The sequence below is a fragment of the Haemaphysalis longicornis genome, unplaced genomic scaffold (assembly GCF_048455015.1).
Source record: "Haemaphysalis longicornis isolate Haplotype H1 unplaced genomic scaffold, Haemaphysalis longicornis Haplotype H1 scaffold_9, whole genome shotgun sequence".
Classification (NCBI taxonomy): domain Eukaryota; kingdom Metazoa; phylum Arthropoda; class Arachnida; order Ixodida; family Ixodidae; genus Haemaphysalis; species Haemaphysalis longicornis.
This window is the reverse complement of record NW_027526460.1, coordinates 133,657,137-133,678,734: the sequence shown is the minus strand read 5'-3', so window position 1 is coordinate 133,678,734 and position 21,598 is coordinate 133,657,137. Positions and strand designations below refer to the sequence as shown.

At 47.7% G+C, this 21,598-nt stretch overlaps 1 protein-coding gene across 1 annotated transcript in view; it reads right to left on the bottom strand.

The window, feature by feature from the left end:
* LOC144152801 (dnaJ homolog subfamily C member 13-like) overlaps window positions 1-20,477 on the bottom strand; it is a 133,328-nt gene extending 112,851 nt beyond the window's left edge. Inside the window, exons 1-8 of the mRNA XM_077684265.1 lie at window positions 19,737-20,477; window positions 12,465-12,687; window positions 8,880-8,921; window positions 8,464-8,658; window positions 7,469-7,611; window positions 6,143-6,206; window positions 5,992-6,087; window positions 2,371-2,462 (exon numbers count right to left, since the gene is read on the bottom strand). Coding sequence (XP_077540391.1) covers window positions 2,371-2,462; window positions 5,992-6,087; window positions 6,143-6,206; window positions 7,469-7,611; window positions 8,464-8,658; window positions 8,880-8,921; window positions 12,465-12,687; window positions 19,737-19,810 — 929 coding nt within the window. The 5' untranslated portion in view covers window positions 19,811-20,477. The remainder of the gene's footprint in view (window positions 1-2,370; window positions 2,463-5,991; window positions 6,088-6,142; window positions 6,207-7,468; window positions 7,612-8,463; window positions 8,659-8,879; window positions 8,922-12,464; window positions 12,688-19,736) is intronic.
* Window positions 20,478-21,598: the final 1,121 nt, after the last annotated feature.

Below are 21,598 nucleotides of genomic sequence, written 5' to 3'. Positions count from 1 at the left end.
AAAGGTATAGAGAGAAGAGATTGTAGCGGGATATAAAAGAAGGGAGGGAGAAAGACCAGGTGTCGAGAGGGCGAAACGTTCTGTTCGGAACACCCACGAGGAGGATTACCGTCAGCGGGGGAGGACTAATGCTTTTGTGCCCGCATGCAACCAAGGCCGCACGGCCGCACCAACACTCCCGCCTCCCGTCCACGCCGCAGTCGTCTGCTCGCGGCTCGCGTGTTCGTATCTCCCGCACAGGAGTGATAAATGCGTACGGATCATCCGAATTTTTTTACATTGCATACAATGCATTTTCACCGGGGAATTTTGAAAATTCGTATCAACCGAATTCGTATCACCGAGATTCCACTGTACTATATTCAGTGCGTTCTCACATAATGTGTAAACCTTTAGCTAAAATCCCAAGTTTCCAAAAAAAAAAAAAAACGCCTATTTTGTGCCCCCTTCCCTTCATGGCTTCTTTGCTAGCCCGCCAGCCATGCACCGCACGCCACGCAAACCCCACGCTGTCGGGCACTGGTCCACCAAGCCCCACCTCGCGCGCGCGTGAGATAGAAGGCTGACCCATGTTGGACTGATGCAGCCAAGCGAATTGAGAGGGAAAAAGGCGAGACTGCGAAACTGCCAAGCCCAATTAAATGAAGGATTAGTATCAGGCAGTACAAAGAAAGCAACCAAGCGATAATGCAGCTTTCAAAGACACTGAAAAGCAGAGCAGCAAGAGGGGAAGAGAGTGCTGCGAAAGGAAGAAACTTCAGCGGGCGAGGAAAACGGGTGTTCAGTCATCGCCGTAAGGTTGCGTTGTACTATGTGTTTTCACGTTCGTCAACCCGATGGGAGCTAAATCTGCGGTCCACCGGCCACTCGGACTTTGACTTCTCGTGATTGGTGTGTTGGTGTTCTGCTGCCACGTGGGGACGTCGACGGTTAACTCCCGCCCGCCAATACACGCCTGCTTGCTTGCGTCTGTTCAGCAAATCGTTTGTGGACCTTTGCACATCAAGCAGCGTGGATGGGGATTAAGAATTATTACAGGTTGGGATGAGGCGACGAAGCAGTGTAAAAGATGAGAGAAACGCTGGTTTATCCTCGCCAGAGTCCGTCATATGAAGCGGACTGCGTGCACCCAAGAGTTGTAGTATCGGGGTTTTTAATGCATTGTTTCTATGGGGAGTTCGCCGGGACCACGGTTATTTGTCGTAAGAAGTGGGTTGTTGTAAGACCAGGGGATGTACCATCGGAGTTCCACTGTAACTTGGCGCAGTAACACAAAGCAGAAAGCTCCCCCCCACCCCCTTCCCCCAAACCAACCTTCTAGCTTTCACTCCATTACCAAGGAAAGTTGTCCCTGAGTATAGAGAAGTCAGGCCAGCAAGTTTGTTGTCAGACAACTGTTTGGCCCACCACATTACCAGCCTCATATCTTTGCCCCTCAGCCCTAGGGCAAACCCTCGGTTGAACTCAGCTGATGCGAAGGTTTCTAACCAACCTCTGGTTGAGAAGAAAACTCATGGTTGACCTCCACACAATAGGCAAGGCACAGTCGTAAATAGCCTCCACAAAGTGGGCTCTGTGGTGGCTATAGGGGAGAAATGTTTGCACACCAAAGACTGATACCAGTGAGCACTTCGACCGAGAATTAGCGAAGCTGCCGCATTCCTGGACACCATTCCAGCTGCCCATGATATTGTCCATGGTGGTGATCGGGTGCAAAGAGTGGTGGATTGCAATGGAGCACAGACGGTGGGTCTGATATCGCCAGTGCCAAGAAAGCACCCCCGCTCCATTCTGCAACTGAACACTAGTGCTTGCACATTTGCTCCAAATTTCAAAGGAGTGGTCCAAATTACACCTATGCGCCCACATTACATGCAAGTTTTTTCCTGACAGTTCCCTGTCTCTCGACTCTGAAAAACAAAGTTTAATTGAGTGTCATCAAGTATCCACTTGTATTTTTGAAATCTGAAATACTCTGAAAGTAATCAGAGCTTCTAAACACTGCAACTCAAACTGAACATCCCATTACACGCTTCGTGTCTGAAAGTTCTGAGTGCCTGCCTACCCTTAGTGAAAAGTCTATTGATACTTGAATTGAATGAGAACCCTGTCAAGTTCACCATCAAGCTCCTCATTAAGTTACTCCTCAGCAGTATCCCGCCTGCCTGGAAGCACCTGAATTGCCGTATCCCGAAAAAAAAGGAAATCTCTCTCGGAAAGACGTGCGAGACTTGTATTAAGCTGCAAATTCCCGTAACTGCTTTGCTGCAGTATGGCAGTCCCCATTTCGGGTGGAGCAGGCATTTTAGGCAGCGCCGCAAGAACACCCCCCAAGGCGTGGGCGGCAGCCGAGGAGGCACCACCACTGACCGGTTGCTGGAGCTGTAGTGCCGGGCGTCCCCCTGGGCGTACTCGATGGAGAACTGCTGCACCTGGTCCCGGGACCGCACCAGGCGGCACACCTGCATCGACAACAAGGCACGCACCCCTCCTCGCACCGCACGCCACCAAGCACTCACATTCTCCTGCTCACACAGGCTGGCCATTCTCAGTCATTCATTTCCCCTATAACAGTAATTATTGGGTGCGGTATGAATGACCTGACATAATTTACTGTGCGGCACGTGAAGGGCTTCAATTTTAAAAGGATGATCGCGACACAGAAAGGCGGCAGGGGGTGGCCTAAAGAAACCCTTACGAATGGATGTGTAACGGTAGAGCTCGAGAAGTAGCAATAAACGAGCGATTTTGTGGCGGCATGAGAACTCTTGCAGTTCACCACAATTATTCAATGAAGTTACGCTGGTGTGACGTGTGCAATTGGAAAAAATAAAATGCACCGCGCGTTTTATTTTATTCTATCACTCACGTCACACCAGCCTAGCTTTCTTGAAGAACTTCAGAGTAACGTCACTGGTGGCCCAACCTTACTGCATGGCTGGCTGGAGGGCGGGCAATATTTAGGGTAAATATTCCCCCACAAAGGGAACATAGACTAAAAAATGAGAGTTATGCAGGAATGCCATGGTAAACTACAGTTAACACTTTCCTGCACACGCCTATTCAAATCGGTGGTATACTATCGACACTTTAAAGTTTAAGTTTTGATGTTTTTCCGTTTGAATCTGGCATTTCCCAAGTGTGCTCTAAGAGCTGGCGCCACCGACTGAGTGGTAAAGACACTTACATCCTCTCTTGTTTGTTCATATGTGCGCCGCAAGGTTTTAAAGCGTGCCCAGTGACATGTGATGGGTGCTTGGATGATACGAAGGTGGCATTGACACTACACGCTACAGCGCTGCAGGAAGACTGAATTTTTAGCAATTTAAAAGATTCTACATGCGACTTTTTGGATGACATAAGCAGCGCCGACACAGAGTACAAATCTTCGTTATCGGATTTATGGGATTCCAGCACTGAAAGCGACAGTGTGCCAAACCGGCCCAGACCCTGATACCCGTGTTCAACACAAGCTCCAGAAAATGGAAAAGTATCGAAACTGTGAATTGTGCCAAAACAAAATAGCGGAGCAGAAAACCAATGTTTTCTGCGATGCACGTGTGGCTAACGTATGTTTCGAGGAACTGCTTTACACAGTGGCCCGCACGCATTAATGCTTACCTTTTTTTGTAATTCAATAAATTTTACAGTTAGGTGTCGATACTTGCAGGAGTTCTGCACTGATAATATATATATACAAAATTTATACCTTCAATTTTTTGTTTTTTCTGAGTGGAACAAGACCAACATTGTTGCTTATTTTTTTCGTCTTTTTTCCCAAAACTTTTTTCGTACAGCTTTTTTCCTTTTTCTTTTCCAAATGAAAATTTTAGTTTGAAACAATTACCACTGCAAAGGAAATACACCCTTCTTTAATTCAATACCATGCACTTAAATGTTGCACATTTTTTGCAACCGGGAAAAAAATTGTTTGCCACACTACCAAAAATCACTGCTTTTTCCATGGGCAGTGAAACTGTTAAGGGGAAACAAGACAGCAAATAGGGGACCAAGATAAGACAGCAACCTACACAATTGACAATGTAATTTGTGGCGATAAATTTTGATCATTAAGAAAACTTCTACAGCACAGGGCAAATCTATTTCTTTAAAACTTTTAAATAAAAAATTCAGTGCCCTTGCAATCTGTGAAGAAGGATGACCAGCAAAGCTGGCTACAGTCAAAATAATGCACGAAACAAAACACGTTTCTCATTTGCGATTGAGCATGCTTCCTAGCCAATTAGCTGAATGAAACTTCAAAGGGAAGGGCTGGAGCTTCATTCTAGAGAGAAAACATTTGACTGTCCGTTTCCCTCCTGTGTTGTAGGCATCTTACTGTCTGTGTAACAGAGCAACCCAAACCACTCAAACACACAGGACAGCAGGCAGGTTGCACTGAGCCACGAGACATTCCCGTTTAAACCTCCCCCCAGCACAACGGACACGTCATTGGAGAGGGCATGAAACCTGGCTGCGCGTGCATGCCACCCCTCCGTGCATGTATAAACTGGCAACCGATGACGTGCACTTGCTCAGACGTGAAAGACACAGGGGCAAATGGCGCTCCAAAAGCCTTTCAAGCGGCACAAGAATTACTGGCTCGTGCCTGCAGGTGTTCCAAGTGGGAAAGTTGCTCTCCATTCGAGAGGAATTTGAGCTACTCGAAATGGTGGTACCTGAGACAGCAATGACAGTGCTGCACGTTCTGTGGCAGCGGCTTTGCGTTGTTTTCACGCCAATTCGTGCTTCTATGCGCACCGCCGCTCCTTCTGTTCTCGCTCTTGTTTCTCCCAAGCGGACCACCCGCATCCACCCCATAGAGAGTTAGAAGTGCAACTGCTGATAACCACGGCAGCGCCAGTGTTGGCCGATTTCACAATTTTCGCAAGAGGCATCGGTGGTGGCGAGGGGTATAGAACGTGTGAAAGAGGTGTCGGTACTGGTGGAGAGGGGCGGAGCTGCGGTGCTGAGTAAAGTGGCTTCACCGAAATAAAAAGCAAAGAGGGGGTGCGGGACATATACTGCTTTGCCGTAAGAGCCTCGGTGAAGTGCTTCTGATGAAATAATTCAATTAAATGACATTCTACAAGACGGTGTTCCATAATCTGTTTGGAAGCCCTCCCCAAAGCTTAGTTTGCCCAAGCAGAATTGTGGTTCCCCAGTACTGAGGTGCACTTGCTTCGTAAGTGCTGCAAATATTTAGACATTTTGCAGGGCATTACGTGCACGTTCAACTCTTACATAAACAAGTTGGGTTTGTAGTGGGGATGAATCACACGGCACTGAGCCGCCTCAAGCCAGTACGCAAATTTGGCATGCTGGCCACTCAAGCAGCATCGTGACAACCTCACAGTTGCAAGTAGGAAGGGTTGGCACCCGTGTTGGTGGCCGAGCAGATGCCGTGTCACGAGCCCCCACTTCCAAATCCGCAATGTGTACAGTACATGATGGAACGTGTAGCCCCACCCTCAAACGAATTCATCAGAGCGCACCTTGTTACGATCAGTCCCTGAGCGTGGCAAATCGCACAAGGCAAATCCCCTCCCTCTGGCCCTGGGTTTACTGTGCAGTTCCGGTCGTGCCCCCACCTGGTCGCTGGGTGCCACAAAAAAAATACCTGGCCGCCTCCACTGACACGAAACCCGACCAGGGGTGGTGAAGCATGCAGTGCTTAAGTGTATACTTGGCACCTTGGTGTTTTTGCCAACGCAGATTAAACCGTTGGGGGGCAGAGGTACACAGCTTTGCTGTAAAAGTCTTGAGTCTTTGAAGCCCGAAGATCTCCAGCGCGAGGCGCAAACGAGTGTCCAGGTGTTTTTTGATTAAGCGTTACATCCTAGCGTGAGGCGTAAACGAGTTTACCGGTGCTTTAGTATTGCGACTACATGAAGCGATGGTAGCGACCACAATTACAACAGTGACGACGACAACAGGAAATTCCAACAGCCCCAGCCCCCCCCCCCCCCCCAAGACAGAGGGGCCACTCACGTCAGCCAGGGGCCTGAGCGTCACCACGGCGTAGGTGGCCGGGTCCCGCTCCAGCAGGCAGCTCTCCGTGAGGCACAGCAGGCGCCGCACGGGCTCCTAAGAGGGGGAGGGGGTCAGCAAAGGGGCCCTGCAACAGGCTGGGCAGCCTCACCTCGTGGCGCGGCGATATCTTGTGCACCACAAACTCACACAGGGAGGTCAGCGCCTCATCCGTGCTGCAAGCAAGGGAGAACGGGGGATCAGAGGCACCACTGCTGGCTTGGGAAAAAGTGCCCAGTGGCAGCTGGCCCAGAGCACTCGCTCGTGGTAGCGCCACTTGCCACCTCATGGCGTCAAAGCACGTGAACAGTAAGCAACGATTTGCCTCGCAAAGCTACGTTTGCCACGTGCAGGTAGAGGGAACAAATGTGCATTCAAAAGGAAACACAGCTCCTGTAAAAGGAAGAGCACAATGTCCTCCTGCAAACAAAACTAGAACAGTACGAAGCAAGGGCTTGAGCAACGAGCAGACAGTACAGCCAACAATGCCCACATCAAGGGACTGCCACAAACTCCACATACAGAAGTCCACGGCTTAACCAGAAATCCACTTCCACGCCCCCGGAAGACGCTGACGGAGGCTTGCCATCGGATTACAACCACCATGAATGCTCCTAGACTTAGAGCAGCCTAGTTGGCCCACAGGGACACTTAATCGTTTCAAAAGCAAAAAAAAACTATGTCGGAAGAATTAAGGAGCATCGACATCGCATCAGGTGTCCTGAATACTCCAGAAGACACGCTGTACATAATTTTCGATTAATTGTAGGGTTTAATACGCCGACGCAATGCACGCGATGAGGCGCGCTGTAGTGGAGGGCTCCAGATTAATTTTTACCCCCTGGGGATCTCTAACTTGCGCCGAAATCTCATACACACAGGCGTTTTTGCTTTTCGCCTCCATCAGAAAAGCAGCCGCTGTGGCTGGGAATTGAACCCGCGTCCTTGTGCTCGGCAGCACAACAGTACACAAATTTAACGAGACACTGTGCAACGTTAGTTCAACTGCAATCAATCACTGCCACTTTAACCTGGCAAGGGAAACCAATACTGAAATTCAGAGCTAAAAAGGCCATTTCTGCTTTCAGTATTCATTATTATAATCTGTTTCCATATGCTTATAAACCTGAACATGACTGAATCAACGTTTTGCCTTTTTTGACATCAAAATAACCCTAGTGTGAAGTAGGGAGTACGTGAGCCACATGCAGTGGAAAGTACAGTTAGGTGTTTTTTGCAAGCAAGAATTGATTGATTAGCCATATATTTACAATTCCCAATTCTTGCAGCCTGAATGCATCAAGCAGCAGCATGCCCCGCCCATTGAGAAAATGATACCGGCCTGCACACACCTCACTGCGGCTTATGCGCAACCCCCCCCCAATAATGAACAAAGCTTCCTCTGTCTTCTCCCCCCTCCCCCCTTTCCCGCACTGACCTGTAGCGTGCCCCCAGGCGGGCCTCGTGGGCGGCTGCCCGGCTCAGGGGCTCCCGGAAGGCCAGCTGGACGCCCACGTGCTGGCTGGCCCAGTCCACGGCCCGCTTCATCAACTCCTCCCGCCGCTCCACCAGGAACACGTGCTGGCCAGAGGAAGAGGAAGGAGAGGCCGCTGCTGCTCCAAAAAAGGTCACACTCTGCCACCAACCCCTCTCACCCAATCGAGGTCCACTCGAGGACGCTGCTTCTACACGTGTTTTCTTTTCCTTTGCCCCCACAAGAGCCCAGCCTGCATGTATCCCCAGTTGAAGGTACTTGCAGCACGGTGCCCCAGAGGCCATTGCCATTAATCATACCATAAAGTATAACCGCCCTGTTCATTCGTCCATTCTGTGCTCCTTATCCCGACCTACCAGGAATTCTACTGCTGGTAACTTCAACCTACCTCCCACCAATTTCGAACCTACCTCCCACCAATGGCGAACAACAACTACAGTTCACCAGTACCAAAATCTGGAACAGTTTGTCCCGGGACATAAAATCAACTGTTAACTTTCCCATTAAAATAAAGACACAATTCCTCACCCTCCGTAATTAATCTCCGTGACTAGCAGTCACTACCGAAATAGTAACAAAACCGTTAAACTCTTCTCTACCAATATCACTATGTCCACCGAAAGTACACAGCATCGTTGTTATTATTGATTGCCTTTCTTTTGTCTGTGTATAAAATTTGCATATTTCTGCTATCCCGCCCCCGTTTGAGTGTGTGAACATGTGTTTTTACAATTCCCTAACCTTCTTTTCTATATTCGCAATGTTTTCCCATCTTGTATTCTGTACGTATCCGGTTACAATGCGTTGTGTCCCAACACTGGACCCTATACTAGCGTTTGACTATGGGTACGAGCAGTTTTTTTTAATTTATCATGATGGAATGGGAAATACAATGAAATGGAATGAAACGAATGTGCCAGGCCAGTGGCCCTGCTCACCAGGCGGTCGTTTCCCGTGACTAGCACGAGGCCTGGGGCGTCCACGAGGGCGGCCATGCCCCGCAGGTCCCGGTAGGGGTACATGCCCAAGAGGCGCCCCGTGCGCGCGTCCTGGGCACTGATCCCCTGGCAGCCCAGCTCCAGCTCCACAGGAACCTCCTCCTGGCCCCAGCGCAGCTTGCGCGCCGGGTACCGCTGCACACACCAGCACCACCAGGTCACCAGGAGGCAGGAAAGAGAACAACGCATGTGCCCTGGTCGAGGTTAGGCTGTACAGGCAGGCGACAGAGTACTGTACCAAAGACCCATGGCTACAGCCGCTGGCAGCCAGGTCACTAGCTGGCCACTCTCTCTCTCTCAATCAACACAGGAGAATCGGTGGGTCCAATGCGGCTCCACGAGAGGAGCACACTCACCGCGGTCTCCTTGCACGGCTCGGCAAACAGGTGCTTGAAGTCCTGCACGGAAGAAAGAAGAAGAGGAGCGGTCTCAGGCTGCACCTCTGGTCGCCCCCAGATTTGGCCTACGTGTGACGAGGGTGTTGTGCTACCGTCTGTAGGCAAGATTTTCAACCGACACACGATGCACTGCAATGCATTTGCCACATTCCCTGCACCGCCCAGTGTTTTTCCAATAACCAGAACAGTGTGCCCCTTTTTGTTAGTGAGGAATTACTTGCGGTTCCCAAAATTCCTGCGAGGTTTCACTGCATCACTGGCAAACACTGGGCCTACATGCAGTGACCAATAACCACTGCCCCAGGGAGAGCAGCACATTTGTGTGAGGGTGTTCCCCCCTCGGGAGTCAGAGCTTCACAGCTGGTGTAGCTAGGCCCCCCCTGTGACCCCCCCCCCCCCCCCCACACTTGCCCCAAGCACGCATATGACCCCTCAATAAAACAATAGTGAAAATGAGCCAATTCCTGAATTTCCACAAAAATGCATAACTGGCAGAAGTATCCCCCTTAATCGTTATAATAGCATAAATGGAGATAATTGGTGGAACAGAATTCCCCGAAACAAAAAAAAAATACAAGCAATAGAGAAACAAAATGTTTACCCAAACAAACCGACAAAATAAGAAATAACCGTCTGATACATAGCCCTCAAAAAACAAGGACAATTGAAAAAAGTCTGAAAAGGAACAACGAAAACACGAATAAAAAATCGCATGAATGGAACAACCCTGCACTAGTATCCGCGGAAAGATACGCAATTGGCGAAGTAAAAATGCTTAATTGCTTTAATAATGTAAATTTACGTCACTGGCAAAAAAGAAACACAAGAAAGCTTTGAACCATAAAATATCTTGACATATTTGGCTACTCGCAGCCAAATCTGGCTGTAAAGCACTCACAATGCCAACAAGCGGAATAAGAACGCTATGCGTTAGTAGCAGGGTGTCTAAGCGGAACCGAACCGAACCGAAAACCGGAACTGAACTGGTATTTTTGCCGGAACTGAACCCGAACCCGAACCGTTTTTTTAGCACGCTGTACCCGAACTGGAACTGAACCGAAAAAAGAAATAACTGTTACTGGTTCATGCCGAAACGGTTCGACCCTCCGTTGTTGATATTGCACAGTCAATGCAATTCAGGCCTTTTTTTTCTTTCACGTACCATCAACTTCGTACTCGCTCACGCACTTTCCCCTCCAGACAATTTAACACTATTATGCTCTATGTAAAACAGGGGAAATGAATGAGCACCAACGTAGCAATGGTCTGTTGCTGCTGGAAGCGCGAGCGTAGTGCAAGCTGACCAAATGAAATGTCATTCTCGGCAGCTTGCAAGGGATATAAAACGACTTTGCCCTTCCCTAGCTGTGGCTTTATTGGAGCAATCAGGCTGCAGAAGTGCTGCACTGCGCAACAGCGAAAGCCCACACCCAATGTGTGCAAACTTTTTGCATTTCATAATTTGTTTAAAAGGTCCGACACCTGCAAATGGTTAATACTTGACAAGTGTGACCGCAGGAGCTGTTCAGTGGCTAAGCCGTTTGCTGCTGACGACCACAAGTGGCCTCGATCTCCCTTCCCCACGACCGTTTTTCTGCAGTAGATGGAAATCGAGAACGTCCGTGTATCGAGATTTTGATCCACGTTTAATATCACCAGCTGGTTAAGATAAGTCTGCCGGCCTGCAACATAAGCTGCGCCTCGGAGCAGAGATATAGCACGGGGCATGAAATGCACCAGTTTTTAAAAAAAAATTGTGTTTACACGGAAAACAACAAAAAAGAAAAGGTGAACCACGTTGTTTTAAAATATTAGGCAAAAAGTAAGTAAAACCGAGTAAGTAAAAAAAAGCACCAAAACGTGGATATTGATCTATACTTTTCTTTGCCCTGCCTCTCACACCCAAACGTGTCATCAATGCGAAGGAAGTGAGTTACGTGGTCAGTTTTTGAGGACAGTACAGTGGACAAGTTCCGTTTTTTATAGATACAAATAACAACAGATATGTCAGGGAAAACTGTTAAGGTGCGCACTTAATCCCTTGGCAAGAAACTGCAGCCCTCAAGATTGTCTTGGAAGCAGAAATAGCAATAAAGCAGATGACACGTGCAGAAAAGCAGGCCAGTACCTCACACTGTCCCATTCGCCCAGCGATCATCTTTTCTGCTTGTTCTGCAGTTTTGTCTCTTTCAGATCTGCTTTTTTTTCAAAGGTGCACTTGTACTGACTGCCCAACTCGCTACATTACTTCTACTGCTACTCGTTCCGGAGGGGAGTACTGCTGTGGACGAATTAAAGAGCGTCTGCCCAAAAAAGTCCCATCTCATGCTCCGCGCGTCAAATTTCCCTTTCATTTTGTAACAGCATAATCTGTTATAAGATTCCACAATGTACCACACGGAACGTTGGCTGGGGGTCAGGCGGTACGATGACATACTGATTGTAATGCACACATCCGGTATAGCTATCGCAAAGGGAATTGCAGTGGTCAGAGCAATAATGTAGTGACTGAGCGTTGACTAAACCTTACTTTTAACAAAAGTGTGGCTAACACATTCGATAAGGTCACAGCTAACAAATTATTGAGGGTGACCAAATAATCTAATTCATTGGTAGTATTTATGTGCCTGTTGTAGGATTTTTCTGTTTTGTTACAAATATAAAAAATGTGCGTCATTGGTATTAAGCGCTGGTATTTGAACACGCCAGTACGCAGGCCAAAATTTAAGGCTTCAAGGTTAGCGTGATGGGCGATTCCATAGCGATCATTGCGATTTCAACAAAAAAGGAAAGGGCAGAAAATATATACCCCCGTCATATCACTTAGCGGTGGCTTTATGAATAGTCGCTAGGACAACATAAAGTCTGGGCGAGAAAGTAGGTGGTAAATCGTCACCAATTCATCTGTTTTTCTAATATCTGGTAATTGTTTAAAGTTTGCTTTGCAACTGCGCCACTGCCCTTGGGGAACAGCAGCATTTTGAATTTTTGTTTGTATTTTGATTTGACTGTCATTTTAAACTACTAAACGTTTTTTCCAATTTTCAGTGATAATTCAACTCATCAAACCAGTTTGCAAACCGGTTCAAGCTCGCGAACCGGTTCGCAAACCGGTTCAGTACGTGATTTTGTCGAACTGGAACTGAACCAGAATGAAATGAATTTGCCTGAACCAGAACCGTAACCGAACCGGTATTTTTTTCGGTTTGACACACTGGTTAGTAGACAATTCTCTGAATTTCTGCAAATTTCAGAATTTCAGAGGAAGGAAGCCACATTCCTGCCTCCCGTGGTCAATAAATGGTAACCGACTTTTGCCTCCCAAGTGTTAATGCGCGTGCAAACCTAGCAGCATATGGTGCACCTTGACACACAGTAATCTCGGGGCCCTTCCGGCTGTGCAACAGGCTCGAATAGACCAATACTCATTGCGATTCACTTTGCCCTGCCTAGTTTGCACCCATGGTCGGGCCCAGCCCAGTCTGCAGGGACAGCCCTGCCGCCAGCTTCCAAGAGAAGACACCGGGGGGCGTGCGTACTCACGAGGGCGCGGGTGATGATGTCGGCGCGGTGCTCGGAGAGGAAGCGCATGCTGTTCTCGCCCTTGCGGCCCTTACGGAAGGTGATGGTGAACTCGAGGCAGGAGGCCCCTGCTGCCGGCTGGATGCGCAGGAAGTCTCCGTACGCCCACTGGTTGGTCACCTCCATGTGGGGCAGCGAGTAGGTGCGGATTCCCAGTGTGCCCACTGAGAACACCCGCGGGTACCTGCGCAGCCACAGCAACCACAGGGCACCTCTGCAGCTGCCGAAGCACTTGACGTGCTCCACGATGCCATTTCGGGTGCTCATGGCATTGGAGGCCAGCTACACTTGTGGATAGCAAGTTAGTATCTCCCAGGCCAGGTGTTTTCGTGATCACACTTGACGGTGAAACACTAGGCCATCCTGAAACTTGTGGTGTGCCGCAGGGAGGAGTCCTCAGCCCTACACTATTCACTATGGGCCTTACACGTCTTGCTAAAGTGCTCCCCAAAACAGTTTCAGCCTCTGCCTAGGCAGATGATATTTGCTGCGTACATAAAGTACAAGATGACTTTGTGTGCAGGCATGACTTTAAAGAGCAGTTTCAGCCACCTCAACACACCTCTGCTACCGGTAACTTAAGATTTAAACACCTAAGACGTTAGCGTTCACACAAAAGCCGAAGGTGCTGTTATTCCGAATGTCTGTCACCACAAGCTTCCTAGTGTGACTATATTATTGATTGAGCCCTATTGTGGAGCCAGCATGTCTCTGCACTAAGAAAAAGAAAAGAAAGACCATTTCCATCACTCCATCCAGTATATGGCAGTGAAATCAAGCAACCCATCAGTTTTAGCACTGCATTTATATCAGGCAGTGTTTTTTGGTTACTTAGACTGTCGAGAAACGAAAGTTATCTTGAAAGCGTGCACTTTTCGCCCACATAAAAAACTTCCAGTTTTCCTCTGGTCTCACAGGGGCGTATCTCCAGTTCACATTGTTGAGCACACATAATAGTATTTACATGTCCCCCAGGCCTACAGTGCTACCTGGTCCAGTAGAGGCTAAACTAGATGGGTGTAACCATACACTGAAGGCTTTCCAAGGCAAAACCAGGACAATAACCTGGCCAACCTGGCATAATATTTGGAAAGAAATTCAATCATTCAAATTTATGAATAATTCAAGCTCGGCGACTTGGAGCAGCTGAGCTTCATAGAAGCTTATGTACAAAAATGCCTGTTTATTCAAACACCTTTGGGCTCTGCTAAGGATAATTTGAACTACGCGCCAGCACTCCGGTGGCTCGGTGCCTGGCACGCGGTTAGAGAAATGTGCCAGCTGCAGACGTGACTCCTCTGGAATGAGAGAAGAACTGAAGGAGAAGCTAAAATCAGGGCAAAACAATCTGAAAACCCCCAAGTACGGTTTGGAAAACTTATTCTGTGCGGACTACGGCAGCGTGGATGCGAGTGCAGTGGTGTGTGGTGTGGTGAGGACATGATTTCTCAGGTCAGAAGCACAGAACCTGTCGACTGCTGTGGTGACGATGATGATGATGACTACGAGGAGGAGGAGGAGGAGGAGGAGGATGCACCAGTGTGGATACCCGCTCAAAAGTAAAGACAGAATTTAATGCCGCCAGTCTCTTTATCAAATTTGAAAAAGGTATAAAGGAGGCCTTTTGATACATTCGCTCATTGGCGAATGTATCGAATGTTCGAATTGGCGAATGTTCTACAACAGAAGGCAGACTGCAATTCCAGACTTTTTCATTCATCAAATGGTTAACATGCCTTGCCACATGTCAACGGCAGTGTACTGGTGTTTTTCTTCCCTTTCATTCGTTTGAACTTTCGTTTATTGCAACTGAGACATCTTCCCCCTGAAGCTCATATTAAAGAGCTTTTACTGCATACAACGTTAACAATAACGCTAACAGAAGATTAACCAATGCAATGCGCAGTGTACAATAGTTCCTCATCCATGTAGGTCATGCCCGCCCCCAAGAAGGTCAGCTCATTTGCGGTCAAAGGCCCGGAGGTCATGCTGGCACAATTGTTGCCCTCACCCTGCTGCTTCAGCCATCTCCCGTCCGCATTGATCGGGGTCGCAGAACACAGCAATGCATTCATCATACAACGACGTCAGTTTTGGGCAGTAACTAGTAACCAGTAATGCGTTACCAGTAACCAGTTCCTTTTTCAGTAACTTTCAGTAAATGTACATAGAGTAACTTGCAATTGTAGCAGTGTTACTTCTTTACACAGTAACTGAAAATACCGATACAGTTACTTCCTGTTTTATAACGATATTTTCAAACAGCAACTATCTTTAAATGCCAACAAACAATTTGTGCTTTCTCCTTTAGGGACTTTCTTATTTTCAATATGGTAGCATGGAAGGTAGCATGACCTCCCCTGCCGAAGACCACGGTCAAAGGTCGGCCTTTAGGATGGTTTCTGATAACTTTTCCTTCGTCTTGAGTTGAGCGGAAACAAGGAAAATAAAAAAAACTGGCAATTACACCCTGAAAAAAGGAAAGCTCTCGGATGCCACTTTGAGAAACAACTCACCCTAAGTTACAATAATTTTTGCATATGAATTCCCCGAAACCAAGAGTGCATCAACATAAATTTGGCCACATATCTGCTCACATCGCTTCAAATGTCGTCGAAATACCATGGTCTTCTATCGCGCCTGCCATTTAAATGACACACTTCTCTTTCCCCCCCCCCTCTCATGCTCTTTCTCTCCCACGATAAACATGGTGGCGGTTTGCCCAAGTCAATTCAATATTGCTGTGTCCCACTGCTAACGCTTCATCTACTGAAACATTTTTCTACAGTTGGACTTTTTGTTACTGTCGGGGGGCTCCAAATTCTTTTTGAATTTATTGGTGGAACTATTTTTGATGGAATATTTATTCTCTATCGCAAAATCAAGCATGGATGTATTTTTATTTAAAATAACACTGCAAATATTTATGTATTCATGTTTTGTTTGAAATATGCCTGAAGATTTCTTTTTGCCCAACAACATTGACAAGTGAGAACATTGCCACCAAGATTTAGTAGTTTGGAAGTGTTTCGCTCATGCAAATGTCTCGTTGAAGAATTCTTTTAAGTTTTGTCCAGGCCGCTTGATCGAGGGACAGAAAGACAGACAGACAGGCTGTCCGAAATTTCCGCATTTGAGTATCCCGAGAAAGACTTGCTAAAATGAAAGAATAGGTGTTTTCTTACATCATTAACAGAAAACAAACAGTGCAAAACAGGAAACATAAACAGAAAACAAACAAAGCAAAACGATGAAACACAAGAAGGAGGTAACAAACAGTATCAGTGCTGTGTCTGTTTGTTGCCTTCTTGTGTGTCATGATTTTGCGCGGGTTTTCCCTTACTTCAAGTAAGACTACAGTCTTTAAGAGGTGATGCAACAAAATGAGACGTACACAACGATTGTTGGTGTGGCAATGGGCTTGAGTGTGCCACCTTTTACATTCTTTTCGTCTGGGGTTTTACCACGTGCAATTGCGACTACCCGCATTCCTTCGTACATTTGTATAAATAAACTTATTGACTGACTGATTGATTGATTGAGTGATCGATTGATTGTGAGGTTTAACGCACCGATACTGAACAAAAGATGAGGTGGGCCGTAGTGGAAGGCTCAGGATTAATTTTGGCTACCCAGGGATTTTTAACGCGTGCTGAAATTTCGAACACATGGACATCTTTGCTTCTTGCCTCCATCATAAAAACGGCCGCCGCGGCCGGGAATCGAACCTGCATCCTAGGGCTCAGAAGCAAAACGCCTTAGCCTCTGCGCCACCGTGGCGGAGCCTATAAATAAACTCATTTGGTTGGTGATCAATTACTTGAATTTATACAGTAACAGAAAAGCAACAACCATACTTTTTCATGGTAACTAAAACTAAGTTACTTTTGGAAACTCTGTAACTGAGTTACTTTTTTGGCTCAGGTAACTGTAACTGTAATTACGACTGTTACTTTTTACTGGCAACATGCCCGTGACTGAACAACGTGGACTCGCAATTGTTGCAATAGATGGCCAATTTCCAATCTGTGCCACTTTCTACTCCACTTGCATGTTCATGAAGGCATTGATTAGGTCATTAATTTGTTTGGCCACGTGACAGCTGCAGCTCATACATGATTTCTTCAATGTAGTCTGCATACTAATTTTCAAGTTAAACACCTTACTTTTTTCTGTTATCTTGAAACTACATGTATCAGCAATTATGCTGAACAGTTTTCACACACAGACATGACTAACATCAGCACCTTGCAGCAGTTTCTTGTAAGACTGTGTGAAATGCAGTGAATGTAGGAAACAGCCGCCACCACCCTAGGCAGGTGGGTCACCTGATAATGTTTGTTATTTGGTCCAACACCAACCTTTCTTTGCTTTATCCAAATCGTGTCGTCCACCGCCACAATCACGTTCGGAAGATAACCTACAAACCTTAGGGGTCGCACTTGCAGCTTGCAACTGCGATCCATGAGGTGTTTACATGTTTTCTTTAGTGCACCATTCAACAGGTGCTGGCAATGGCTCCCTCAGCCAATTTTGTGTGGGCAGACTTAAATGGCAGAAGCGGTATTCGACAGAACAGGTCGTACACCCAACAGACGTGATTCAGGGGGAACTAAAGGCTCCAGTCCAAAAACTTGAGACTGCACGGCTGAGGCACTTAGAGGGCTAAGACACTTTTGGTATATTGCCGATGTTTGTGCCACATCAAGGAAAAAAAACTTCTTGGCATGGCAAAGCAACACCAAGAAGTTATCAGCATACCAAAAAAACTTATAAACACTCTTGCGTGGGTGTCCACAGAATTTTTAGCAGCCTGGCCAAACTAAACAACAGTCCAAAATTGCATGGGGAAGGGGGGGGGGGGGGGGGAGCATTTGCCCCCCTTCCTTCCAGACGCCCATGCTTTCGTGTCTTTTGGCTTGTCAGCAAGTGACCTATTGAAGTGTGCCATGACAAGGTTGCGCAATACAGGGGCAATGCATGAACCTGTACATACTCTCCTCGTTTTTTTTTTATGTACGCTCCATTATCCCATTGGACGTATGTTTACTCCGGGTAAAGATCCAATAAATCCAAAAAAGAACATGAACAGAAGCCGCACCGGACCGAAACACAAAAAATGTAATCCTCAACCCAGGTTAACATCAAGTCATGCGGCAGGGAATAGTACACGTCTAACATCAACTGAGAAGGCGCTAGGTCCACCGTTGGATGCTGCATCAAAAAACCAGAGTACTTTTTGTTGACTTCTGACTTTTCCGCCTTTTGAAAGAGATGGTGGAGAGCAGTGACAAAATTGGCTCTACACAGAAGCTAAGTGGCAGGAGCTCCGCAAAAAACCCCACCCGCTAGGACCACAGTCAACCAGACGACACCCAGAAAGTGGATCCCCACACTGCCACGCCGAGTTGTGCCTAGCAGGCCTTCATAGCAAATTAGAGGGAATAACAAACCGCTGATCCATGGAAAACCCAGAGGCCACGCTGACCAACAAAGACAGCTCAGCTGCTTCATCTTTGGTAATGATTTCCCTCCCTGACAAGAACCCTAAAGTTGTCAACAACTCAGCTGCTCGAGGGTACGTCTCAAGCTCCCTGGCTAACCAATGGCAGACCACAGGCTCCTTCCCTGGTCTACGTCCACGACAATAAAGCATCTCCTCTCCATAAAGTGCAATGCTTGCCACCAGAGCTGCGCATGCCCGCCGGTCGGCATAGTTGCTATATCAAACAACAGTTGACTACAACAACCACCAACTGTGCACCATAATGGCTGGTTTGGCTTAACCACCTTTTCACCCACCATTGTCACTGCACTAACCAAAAACTGGGCATGCAAAGATTGATTGATTGATTGATTGTAGGGTTTAACGCGCTGACGGAACTCAGGCAATGAGGCACACCGCAGTGGAGGGCTCCGCATTAATTTTGACTACCTGGGGATCTTTAACTTGCGCCGAAATCTCGTACACATGGGCGTTTTTGCTTTTTGCACCCATCAGGGAAGCGGCCGCGGTGGCCAAGAATCGAACCCGCATCTTCGTGCTCCGGGCACACAAAGAGGTGAGTGCAATGCATGACCATTACGCCAAACCACCTCACTCCCAACAGACACGCACGCATGCCAATGTTGGGATTCTCTTACATAGCTGGAACGCACTAGACATGTGGCATGCAATGGGGCATGGAATCGTGCACAACAGCTGAAAGTTTTGCATCAAAACGACTCAGTGCAATGTTTCAAAGATACGGCACTTCTGTGAAAATGCATGCAGGTAACGGTGTGCAGTTTTCCCACCACAAGTTCAGCTGCTTCGCCAGGCTGTGCCACTGTTGCACCCCCTAAAACAGCCCACAGCAGCCAGAAAAAGGGCTTTCAAGGGGTCAAAACCAAGTCTACAGAAAAAACACAACCGGTGGCCCTGTACTCCACTCTGATCAGCCCAGCAAGCTATGGAGTGAAGAATGGTACTAGTAACATTTAGGGACAGGTTATGGAGTGGAAGACCCAAACTGAGAGAAAGGAAAGGAGTTGGCTGACATACAATGCGGGCAAAACAATAATAAAATGGCTACTAAGGGACAAATCAACAGAATGGCCACTAAGGAGGAGACAATAACTGGATGGAGGGAGAAGATCAGGAATTTTCGGAGCCAAAGAATAGATTCGGAGCGGCCGGAAGTCTGCATCCTGCAGTGGGCAGAAATAGGACGACGACAGTGAAACGCACATTGCCCGCTCTTTCAGACGACACACACGACATGGTCACCCGCGACAGTTAGCCGGAAGAGCAGCACACTGAGCCACCGCGGCGGGCGTGTGCCCTTTCGCTGCTCGGAAAGTGCAATCGGCCACACGCGCTGATAACTGCATCGTGCTGACACAGGTGACGTCTGTGTGGACATCACCAGCCTTGTGACAACAACCAGAAGGTTACTGGAGCACGGTAACTTTCACTAATGCAGCTCACATTCGCACACGCTCTGAACTTTTGGCCGAGGAGATCGCAGTGCTTTACTCTACTCTGCGCACCATTCCGTGGAAATTTATGAACAACACAGTCCCCGGCCATTTCAGGTGTCAAGTGTCAGCTGCTACGCCAGCTACCTCGGAGCGTGACATTACTCGATTGTCTGCGGCGACGTATGCACTGCAGGCAACGCTCTTGTCAACAAACACCTCGGAGCGACCAGCCGCGACAGTGGCGCGGCGGACAGAGCGAGCGGTACTCACTTTCCCTTCCAGGACGACTTGGTGACCAGGTAGCAGGCCACGTCCTGGTTCTGAGCCATAGCGTCGGCCGTCATGGTTCGAGACGAGCCCAGCAGTTAGGCACGTGCTCGCATCGACGCCCCCGAACCGTTCCAGCCGGGACGGCTGCGCATGTGCGCCCAACACCGCCCCCTCGTCGGCCGCCTCGGCTGTGGGACGTTCAGGACCTCTTCATGGGGCCGCTCTTCGGCTGATCTCCGAGGGCCCGCTTGGGGCAGCAAACTGGCATTCGGGATCGGTCGTGCACGGCGACGGAAGCATTCGCGGCGTAACTGAGGCGCGCGCCGAGCAGGAGCCGCCTTATCGGGACGAGTGTGTAAACAGGTGAGACAGTCACGACAGCCCCATCAATACACCCTGCTTGAATACACAGACACACACACACAGTTGCACGGAAGTACGGTGACGCAAGCGACGAAAGTCTGAGGCTAGGAACCGATGTACAGAAATGAAACACTGACACGGCCGAGATGTGGAACAGCAGGCCCCGTAATACAACCGCACTAATAGCGCGGCTAATGGCGATGATGATATTGGGGCGCTATTCCGCAACTTTACGTAATGCGAACACTGGCGCTACAATCTGGTGCCCCTGTAGAAATTATGGGCTCTGCTCCGTTCAACTGTACCAGCATCAGAGAAATTTCGGTGCACAGATGCCAAGTACCGCAACCTATCTCACTTCACCGGTGCCTAGAGCTTCATCTATGGCTTGTTACGGACTTGTGACGTCAATGCGCGCGTGTTTTGAAAGGAGATCGCGCTGAATGCGTGACATCTGCTCTTCTCGCCTAGTTCATTTGTCGTCGCGGTGCAACTTGTGAGCCCATTAGGCTCGGAAAATCATTGAAACGACTCGCCTCGCACCTTATTATTGTGTGCGTGCACTGGCTCTGATTATTACAGGTTGTTCACCTGTCGTTTGTCAATGTAGAAATCGATTGCCCGCACCTCACCCCATAGTACCGTCAACGGTACCATGCGCAAAAAAGAAAAGTTGCCCCTTTAATATCAGCGTGAAAAATAAGGAATTGGCTTGTGCTGTACTCCGCATCAGTTTCTTTTACTTTTTGCTGCATGTGCACTGTCTAAGAACTGCTTGAATGCGCTGCAGCCGCAGCTGTCATTTAAAGATATGCTTGCTCGGTTACGTTGTAACGTTTCTTTTTTTCTTTCACGCGATCCAGGTCAGTCAATTTATAGGAAGCTATCATGGCGTACCTACACGTGAAAATCATGTCTCGCAGCATTACACTTTATTTTTAAAAATGCTTTCAGTCTGTGATCGTCTCGGCTGTCGACGTAAAGCAATCTTTATCGGGACTCTGCATGCCCTCACGCAAAGTGTTCCTTCGCTGATCCTGAGGCGAGAACTAATTATGGGAAGTTCACTACCATATTTGCTGGCTTATCAAACTGAAATTCCTTGACCCATGGCATTAAAATATCCCCTAGTCAACGCATATTCCATCACAGTGATAAAAACCATTTTGTTCAATGTTTAAATGATCTACCTTTCTAAGACTTACTTTGACTTGATCTTGTACTTTATCCGTAGCACCTTGTATTATTCATGTTTTCCTTTCGTCTCTTTCTGTTTATATATTGTACGCATTTTCTTTATATTGTGCAGTTTGTCACATATATTTTGAAAACCCACATATATATTCTGTAACATATATACATATTTTCCCTTTATTGTATACATACTTTGTTACCATGTCTGGAAACCCACATGTATATTCTGCAACCTGTTATCTTCATGTGACAATTCTTATGATGAATATTGGTTTGCTTGTTTTTATACTGGTGTTGTTTTCACT